Source organism: Olea europaea, unplaced genomic scaffold, assembly GCF_002742605.1.
Source record: "Olea europaea var. sylvestris unplaced genomic scaffold, O_europaea_v1 scaffold1403, whole genome shotgun sequence".
NCBI classification, from domain to species: Eukaryota; Viridiplantae; Streptophyta; class Magnoliopsida; order Lamiales; family Oleaceae; genus Olea; species Olea europaea.
The window spans coordinates 182,213-191,176 of NW_019231553.1; the positions used below are offsets into that span (position 1 = coordinate 182,213).

General features: G+C 32.6%; 1 protein-coding gene across 3 annotated transcripts; it reads left to right on the plus strand.

Annotated features, from left to right (window-relative positions):
* Nucleotides 1-810: 810 nt before the first annotated feature.
* On the plus strand, nucleotides 811-5,279 carry LOC111375685. 3 transcript variants are annotated; one of them, XM_022998553.1, is made up of 6 exons: nucleotides 811-1,441; nucleotides 1,969-2,043; nucleotides 2,550-2,636; nucleotides 3,175-3,240; nucleotides 3,541-3,837; nucleotides 5,152-5,279. In XM_022998553.1, the coding sequence occupies exons 1-5, from the start codon at nucleotides 1,125-1,127 to the stop codon at nucleotides 3,818-3,820; spliced, it is 825 nt and encodes a 274-aa protein (XP_022854321.1). In that variant the 5' UTR covers nucleotides 811-1,124; the 3' UTR covers nucleotides 3,821-3,837; nucleotides 5,152-5,279. The 3 variants fall into 3 exon arrangements, with proteins under 3 accessions (XP_022854321.1, XP_022854320.1, XP_022854322.1); XM_022998552.1 differs by lacking the exon at nucleotides 5,152-5,279 and having other exon boundaries at nucleotides 3,541-4,083; XM_022998554.1 differs by lacking the exon at nucleotides 5,152-5,279 and having other exon boundaries at nucleotides 1,136-1,471; nucleotides 3,541-4,083.
* Nucleotides 5,280-8,964: the final 3,685 nt, after the last annotated feature.

Below are 8,964 nucleotides of genomic sequence, written 5' to 3' on the forward strand. Positions count from 1 at the left end.
TTATTTATAAATGACTTTTTGTTTCGAAATATATATGAATATGTTTTTTTTTTTTTTTTTTTTTTTTTTTTTTTTTTTTAATTATTTATAAATGACTTTTTGTTTCGAAATATATATGAATATGTTTTTTTTTTTACTTTTAAGTAGATTATTTATTTCAATGCTACTTAGTTACTTTGCAAAAGAAGTAAGGACCTATTTCGAATTTTTACAAATAAAAAAAATTAAAAAATTTATTTATTTACTTATAAAATATGCTCCCTGTGTCCTATTTATATAGGCTTACTTTTCTTATTTTCTTGTTCCAATTATATAGTCATTTTTTTGTTGAGCTTGTTTTATTTTATTTGTTAACTTCTATACCATTATTTAATTTGTCTAATTATAATCAATTTTCAACTTAATTTCGAGATTGTACCAATATAAATAAGTATAAACTAGAAGGTTACAAATATTTATCCATAGCCAGACTTGCGTCGGCACCAATCACCAAACTTAGGAATGGGGAAAATGGAAAAAGTTGCTCTCAGGGCACATTTTCAAGTGGTAAAAGGGGGTGGAGAAATCCAGCTTTGCGTGAGACTGCTGTGTCAAGGGTTCGTATTCTGAAATATGGATTTGGCTCTGGGTAAGTACAAGTGTACAAGCAACCTTCCACCGTTTACCCTTGGAGGCATAACCTGCGATTTACCACCCTCACGATGTTCTAGAGAAGGGGGCGATGGGGACCCTTAAGCTTGGGATTCAACCTTTGAAAATGGAAAAAGTCAAGGTGGGTCATTGATTTGATGTGTGAACCAAGGAACAGAACCCCTCCATTATTCCACAAAACCAATATTTTTGCTTAATTTTCTACGCTCTCCTCCTTTTCCCTTTGCTCAATTGCACTGATTCATCGTCACCTTCTTCTTCACTACCCTCTCGTTTCCTTACCTTCTTCCCTTCATTTTTCTTGTCGAATCTCATTGAGAATGTTTAATTCTGTTTGGGTTTCGTAAGAACCATTTCTTATGTGGTGAAAATGATGCTGTACAAGTGTTCTGGAGTTTTTGCAAACATTTTTTTCGATAAAATTCCTGAATAGTTAATGGACTCAGCTCTTCCTCTTGTCACGGTACTTCGGAATGAGACTGTTCATTCCATTGATTTTTTGGTTGAAGAAGGCAGTTACTTGCCCGATTCCTAGCCTGGGGCCAGGCGGACGGCAGCTGGTTAATTTGTCTAAAATCGTCAACATTTGTCGCCGTCGCCACTCGCCAATCACAAGCTGGTTGATTAAGGTTCTGATCAACCAGAACTTAACGGGGATGGCACTAGAACCTGGAAACTTCTTCGAACATGTGCAGATTTTGTTCAAATTTCGGATAAATGAAAAAGGAAAACTTTTACTCATTGCTGAAGGAATTAAGGAAAAGAATATTGACATAATTCTCCGCCTCAGGTTCTTTTTATGAGTCTTGGGTTCTATGAGGTGATTATTGTTTTTACCATAATTATTATTATTATTAAATTTATTTTCTGATTTACGGTTGGAATATTGGATTTTTGTTGGGAAGGAATATCATTTTGAGTAGAAGAAAAGATGCTCTAATTGCAGTTGCACTTATGGAATCTTCTCAAACGATATATATACACAATTGGGTAGTTTTTTATTTTTTACCTTGGAATTTACGAGTTAAACTCGAAAGTTTATTGAATAGACAAAAGGACATCAAAGCAGAGAAAGCTCCAAAATCCCTGCAGATAGAAGCCAAAGACAGCTTAAAGAAATCGTACTTTTAAGTGAATTTTTATTCGAAACATGCTCAAATATGTTAACTTTTCTTATTAAACAAGATATTAATTTAGCTGTAAGGCAGGGATTACTTTCAAAATGTTAAAACTTTCGAAATATTAGTGTTGATACTTTGTTATTATTTCTGTGGTCTTGCATCTATATGATGCTATTGATGTCTGCCTTCTATATAGGGTGCGCAACCAGTGTAGTGATGTTGCAGTGATCCCTGAGGCCATAGTTAATTCAAGCAAGAGGTCATCTCTGAGGTATATACTTATCTCCAATCTTCGACATGTGATCATTTTCGTTTTGGGTAAAAACTTGTGGGAGTTGTCAAACTTTGTGTCAAGTTCTTAGCCCGCAAACTAGAACACTGATGTGTCAGTTACTGATTTGTGTTCAGAATTAGTTAACAGAGTCGGAAGGACTAAGTTGGTTGAAAGAAAGTATAAATTACAAGAGATGCAGATTATTGGCGTAATGATGTATCCAAGCTTGTAGATGTTACAAGCTATATAAGTTTACTGAATCATTTTTTGACAAAATAAAGAGGAAAGAAAAAACTCCTCGAACTGAGGGTGACCATTCTGTGAAGTAAATAGAAGTGAATCCATCAAATGGGTACTCATTTTTTTTTAATTCTTTTTGTCGACGTTATTTATTTATTTATTTATGGACCATATTTTTATTTTCTTTCATTTCCTGCTTCCGCTTAGGGCTCCGCCATTGCCTCTATCTTATAACTAATGAATTCTTGTCAAAATACTTCTAGTGCAAACTGTAAGGTGGAAAATGGTTTGCAACAGGATAACGATACAGATGCTTTTATTCAGAGCAAAGCAGCGGCGTCACCAGAGAGGTAGCATTTTTCACTTTCTCTAGTGAAAACATAAAAACAATTCTAGGTTTATGATTTCCATTGTTGACAAATTGGGATTCAAGAAATGTACTCTGGAAAATTTTAACAAATTGAGATTGAGAAGAGTAAGAAAATTGAAACATCAACATCAATTGCCAATTTTATCATCCAGTTCTTGAGAGCATCATCTCTAGTAATTATATGAGACCAGATCATAACTTCATTTACCCAATAAAACCTTCTGTATGTAAGTAGAATAATGGTATAACATCTTTGTCAAAGGATTTTTGATTTCCTTTCATTGGATTTTTCTTTACACATAGTTGTAGTTCGAACAAAGTGGTGAAAAACGATTATTTTACCCAATCTCAAGTTTTCGAGAACAAGGCTTATTTGGGGTTTTTAGTCCATAAAATTTTTCTTTGTTCTGTATCACCATCCTAAGGCTGAAAAAGCACAATGGAAAATATACAATTGATAGGTTTGTCCTTTGCTCTGCGATAAGGTATTCGTCTGTATTAATATCTGTCCATGGCAGCCTATTCGTGTTTGTCAAAAACGTTCCTGGGCGTGCTGAAGCGCAAAGCATAGCAAATGGCATCAGGTATGTTTCTGTCTCGAAGTATAATGCATGAAATACATCTCTCTTTCATAAGTCTTTTTGCTTAAGTTTAGTGTTTTTCATCGGAACAATTGATTTTTGCTTTAGTCTGTTATATAGTAGCTGCTGAAATTGGATTACTTTGTAAAATACTTGTAAAATCTTAATCTGAAATTCCTGCAAATTGCCATTGGTATAATCTGAAATTCCTTATAGGATGCAGAGTTGCACTTCAGTACTGCATACTAGTCATCACCTTAATTAATGCTCATTTTGCTCAACCTAGTTGTGAAATTAATGCAGGAAGGCAACCACCACTTATGCACCGTTGGACAGATCCAAACATGATACATTTGAGACCAAAATGTCAAATTCAAGTCAAATGGAACCCTCGAGAGAGAGGGAAATGGCAATCCAGATTTTCATCACCCCCGCCGCTGCCGCTGCCGCTGCCGCCACCACCACCAACACTACCACTATCACTACCAGCGGCAGCTTACAGAGCATGGGGAACATGAACATGAACAACCGTCTCACTCTTCCCACGTTCCAAACAAGGACACCACCGACCACGTCTTTCTAATTGTGCGTGCTATTCTGGTCAGTTTTGTTTATATCCTGCTACTAGGACTTAGACTTACTCATTAATGGTGTGCTGTGTACTGTAATACAGTGTTTCCACATCCCCTGCTGGGACTCTTGTATTGTAAACTAGTATTGTATTGTATGTGTGTATTGTATAAAACTCTACAATAATGATTTAAAGCTAAATTCCATCTCCCCACTTGCCTTCTTTACTGGCATGAACTTGACAATATTAACCAGGAAAGTTGGAGTTTTTACTTAGTAGATGAGCACTTGCGAATTTTTCTTTAAATGCATTTGATTGTCAATATTTTTTTTATAGAAAAACGTCATTTTTCACTTAAATTCCTACTTTTGTGCTATTTGATTGATTTTTTTTATGAAAAGTATTTTCCTACTTTTGGTCAGGTGACTATATTTTCCTTGATGTTCTTTACAGGAGTAAGTTAGGGTGCGTTTGATTGTTAATATTTTCCATGGAAAATTTGTGTTTTTCACCTAAATTCCTATTTTTATGCTATTTGATTGACATATTTTTCTATGGAAAACATCTTCTTACTTTTGGTCACGTGACTATATTTTCCTCAAAATAAGGAAAATATTTTCTTTATGGAGAGTAGAATTTTATATTTCAGGAAATTCACTCTTTTTCTCTCTCTTTCATCTACTCACCAATAAAAATTAGACAAGTATAATATTTTCTAAATTGAAAATTAAATTAATCAAACACATGCAAACAAATTCTAGGCAATTTTTTTTTTAATGCAAATTTCATGCTTACAATTAAATGCATTCTTATTATTTTTTAGATAATTCACTTTCATCTACTTCCTCTCTTTCCTATCCATCAACCAATAAAAAATCGACAAGTGTAATATTTTACCACACATGGTGCTTATTGATTATGAAAGCACAGACTTAACATTATCAATTTGTCATGCATAAAATAGAAGTTACAACTCATTATCCGTAAATTCAAGCTCGTGGAAATGACTAGAGTACAGAACCTAGAAACCTATGCAATGATATCATGAATGCACAATAAATACGTGCAAATATTCATGTAGTACTTTTCATATGCAATTGGATGGCATATTTGTTATCATCTTTGGTAATCATGAGATAGATAACACAATAGTGGAAAACAGGGTATCATTTTTCTTTCTATGGTGTGGGAGATTAAGCACCATTTTCTTTGGTTTGGGTAGGTCAGACGGGGAAGTGTTCCTATTATACTGATATAGAATGCATGTCAAGAGAAGTAAAATACTAAGTGGAGATGTTTCATCATTAGTCTTTTTATTGTATCCTTGTTTTTTTTTCCCAAAGTGATATAGCTGCAATTCTTGCCTGATGGATGAAAGATAAGGAACTGACGACATAAAGCCGAGTTGCAGAATGGTGGCACAATGAACTCGAACCTTTTTAGTTGAAGTACACATCTGAGCGTTCAATGACATGTTTAAATACTTTGTGGTGTATTTTTTTATGCTTGTGATTTATTGCATGAAAATAGCATTAGAATTTGTTTTCTTTTTGTCTCCCTTTTGTATACAAGTTGTGAATTTGATTTTCTTTATTTGCAATAAGATTCTGTAGAAAATCTATAACCCTCATTTTTGGTTTTATATATCCCCTCTACATTAAAGAGAGAACCTCACAATACTGTTCATTAGTGAGTTTCCCCACTCAGAATACTGTTCACCATTCATTTTTCTGCTGCCGTGTTCACATCCGGTTTTCGCATTATTCACTAACTAGCTTCCACTGTTCATCAAAATATCTTCCTTATAAAGTGCATTTTGCTTTCTCTCCTCACATGTTCTCGTGCTTTTTGATCAGCTCCTTTCTCCACACACCAAATCAAACCCAAGAAAGGTAAAATCTCTTTTGCCTGTGCTTTTATGTATATCATTTCGAGAATACGAAGACTGTGTGTTGGGGTCTTCAGATTTTTCTCATAGAGTTTATAAATTTTAGGGTTTGTTTTTTTTTTTTTTTTGGTTTAGATTTCTGGATGCGTTTAGGTTTCCTTGGGTCTTTGTTCATTCGTGCGATTCGTCCTTTATGTTTTGCTCATTTTTTTTGTAGATTTAATATAGCCTTCGATTATTTTGTGAGTGGCAAGAAATCTCCACAGATTTGTATGGTTTTTGGCTTTGATTGGATTCTTTTAGGTTTGGTCAAGATCATACACCATCTCTAGGACATTCTTAACATCCTTCGATTTTCTTGTCTACTTAAGTTGTCCTTCAAATCTCTCAGCGGATTTCCCATAGATTCGGTGACCTTTCGCAAATTTTGAAAGAAATTTCCATGGATTTGTCTAGCTTAAATTTGGTGGAATGCTGATTCAGAAGCTATTGAATTTGTGCATGGTCGGCAACTTTGTTTGTAACTGTTGAATCAGTATATCATTTATTTCTACATGCAAAGCACCATCTTTGACAAAATGGTTATGATATAACTTATAAGGTTAATTTTCTCTACTCATTCCCCACCCCTTTCTTTGGTGTCTGTGTAGACTTGGTAATTAATTGGTTGTACATCTTTTGGGAGGACAAGCTGCAATAATTTATACCATGTGTCGCGGTAAAGCCGTTGCAGGTGATGTAAAATTTTATATATATTTGTGGCATAAGTGGTTTCCATCTATGAGTGTCTCTTTCCATCTTGTGCTTTCTGTTTTATATTGGCTGCTACAATCACTTCTTTAGATATAGGGGTTGCATAAATCTTTGCACTTCTTGTGTTGTAAAAAAATATAGTCTTTTTTCCTGCCCCTTTTGTCCACCCTTTTGTTTGCCTATATTTTGCTTATATTTCCTTTCAAGCATTACAAGAAATTGCTTCCTGAAAATTTTCCAAAATCCTCTGTAAGTATGCACATTTTATGCTTTTTTAGCCATTCAATTCGGTTGGCTAAAAGTTAAAAAAATATAATTAATAAACAATAATGACAATAATAAACCTATGAAAAAAAACTCTTTAATCTACTCGTGCTGTGTCCCCTGAATCCAGGATGGTTCTTCTCTCTCTCTAACCCTTTTCCTTTGGGTTAGAATATTGTACGAGGTTTATATAAGTCCAATATTCAGCACATTTAGCTATTTTCTTTCTCTCTGTTATATTAGTTGAAACCAAAGTAGTTTGCATTGACGAATGAATTCAATCGTAAAGGGACCGAGTGCAAGACCCTGAATGTTAATGGAAAATGTTGTTTTTCCATTCAAATTCTTACTTTTGTACCGTTTGATTAATATTTTTCATGGAAAATATTTTTTTATTTTTGGTTATGTGATCATATTGTCCTTATATACTCCTTGAAAACATGGAAAATATTTTATTTAGTGGTTTATTTTTTAGTTAATTCACTATCTCTTTCTCTTTCTCTTTCATCTACCCCTCTCTTCCATTCACCTACCGATAAAAAATGGAAAAGTGTTTTCATTTTCTAGGTTGAAAATAAAATCAATCATACACATTTAGTTGACAATTTTTTTCATGCAAATAATTCATAGGCAATTCAATTGTCTAGAATTTATTTTCTTTTCATATAAATTTCATACTTGTAATCAAATGCACTCTTAATTTAATTCGTGAATTTGACCGAATACAACTTTAGGAATCGCACTTAAGAAATGAAATTAAAGGGGACAACGGTGAAATCAAGAGCCCTAATACTATACATATATACATGAGTAGAAGCCCTAAATTAATTCTTGTGCACTTTTTAATCCTTTAATAGATTGATAATTTTTAGGATTACAATTAAAAATCACTCTTAATTGGATTTATTCGAATTGAAGATATATATAGTTTAACTAATATTTATATAGATAGTTCTCCTGAACGCAATTATTTGGACTCTTCACTTCATTACATATGAAATGACATTGTATACTTGCAATAAAAATCGCACAATAGCAAGTAATGAATGGTAATTATCATAATTTCAATTCAATATCTAATTTGCAATTGGAATTCCTTTTAAGTTGAAATTTTTGAGGCAAGATTCCGCCAATCTTCACATTGTCAAAAAACAAGTCTAAACCCTACCATCTCTTCTGCAGCGTTTCATCACAATACTTAAAAAAGAACAGTAAGCATTAACAAACTCAATTCTTAAAGCAGCTTTTCCATCATATGATTGTAATCACTTATAATCAATACAATCATGCTACCATGTAGAAAATTTTGACAAACAATACATGGTGATGATTTATTGGAGAGTGGAAAAAAATAAAAGACAAATCAGTTGTTGCCATGATAGCATATATATGAATTATATTAAAGATTTCTTGTACTTTGGCTTTTTCCCAATTATTAGCTAAAATTTCATTGGCTCATTCGTAACAAACCCGTTAAAAAATTATATAGCAACTCCTTTGCTTGACTTTTCAGAGAGCTCATTTGTATATCAACATCAACTCTACCATATATCCTCCATCAATGTTAAGTCAATGCCCATGTGCAAACATGTGAATTCACTAGTATTAACATCTTCTCTATCATAGCAACTAGATATGTTAAGGGTGAACAAAGTTCGATTTTGATGGTTTATGACAAATTTTCAAACCCAATCACTTAAAGCGATTTAGAATTTTTTCAAATTAAATCAAATCACTTCAATTTATAAATGAAGCCAACTCAATCCAAACCTTTTTTTTTTATTTGATTTGATTCGGTTTAAAACCACGGTTAGACAAGAAAGAAAAAAATTATATCAAGTAAGTTAAATCATAAATATTAGTCTAAAATCTCACGTTAAAACGTAAATAATGTTATTAAAAATATTTCAAACCAAATTCTATAATTCTAAGCATTATAATACAACAACATAATGGAAATATTTTAAAATATTTGTCGTTACTAATTGGCACAACTTTTTCAATTGTAATATATGATTCGTTCTTTTCATAAAGATAATAATATAGCACACGAATTCATTGATTATAGTTAAATGATATAAAATAATTAATAAAAGAAAATGAATATAAATATTAAATACGATAATACATTATATAACTTTTTATAAATTGTCAAATGCTTCTACCTCATCCAAATTTAACAAATCATTATTGGTTCATTGCTAATATGCAACCAATTTTTAGGGAAAATTATCACCTCAACCATAATAGC

Bases quoted from the DNA above. Each gene is read 5' to 3' on its own strand.
- LOC111375685 (XM_022998553.1), top strand. From the start codon at position 1,125: ATGAGACTGTTCATTCCATTGATTTTTTGGTTGAAGAAGGCAGTTACT. The intron at 1,442-1,968 runs GTTCTTTTTATG...CCTTCTATATAG, and splicing joins GACATAATTCTCCGCCTCAG to GGTGCGCAACCAGTGTAGTG. The intron at 3,241-3,540 runs GTATGTTTCTGT...AAATTAATGCAG, and splicing joins AGCATAGCAAATGGCATCAG to GAAGGCAACCACCACTTATG.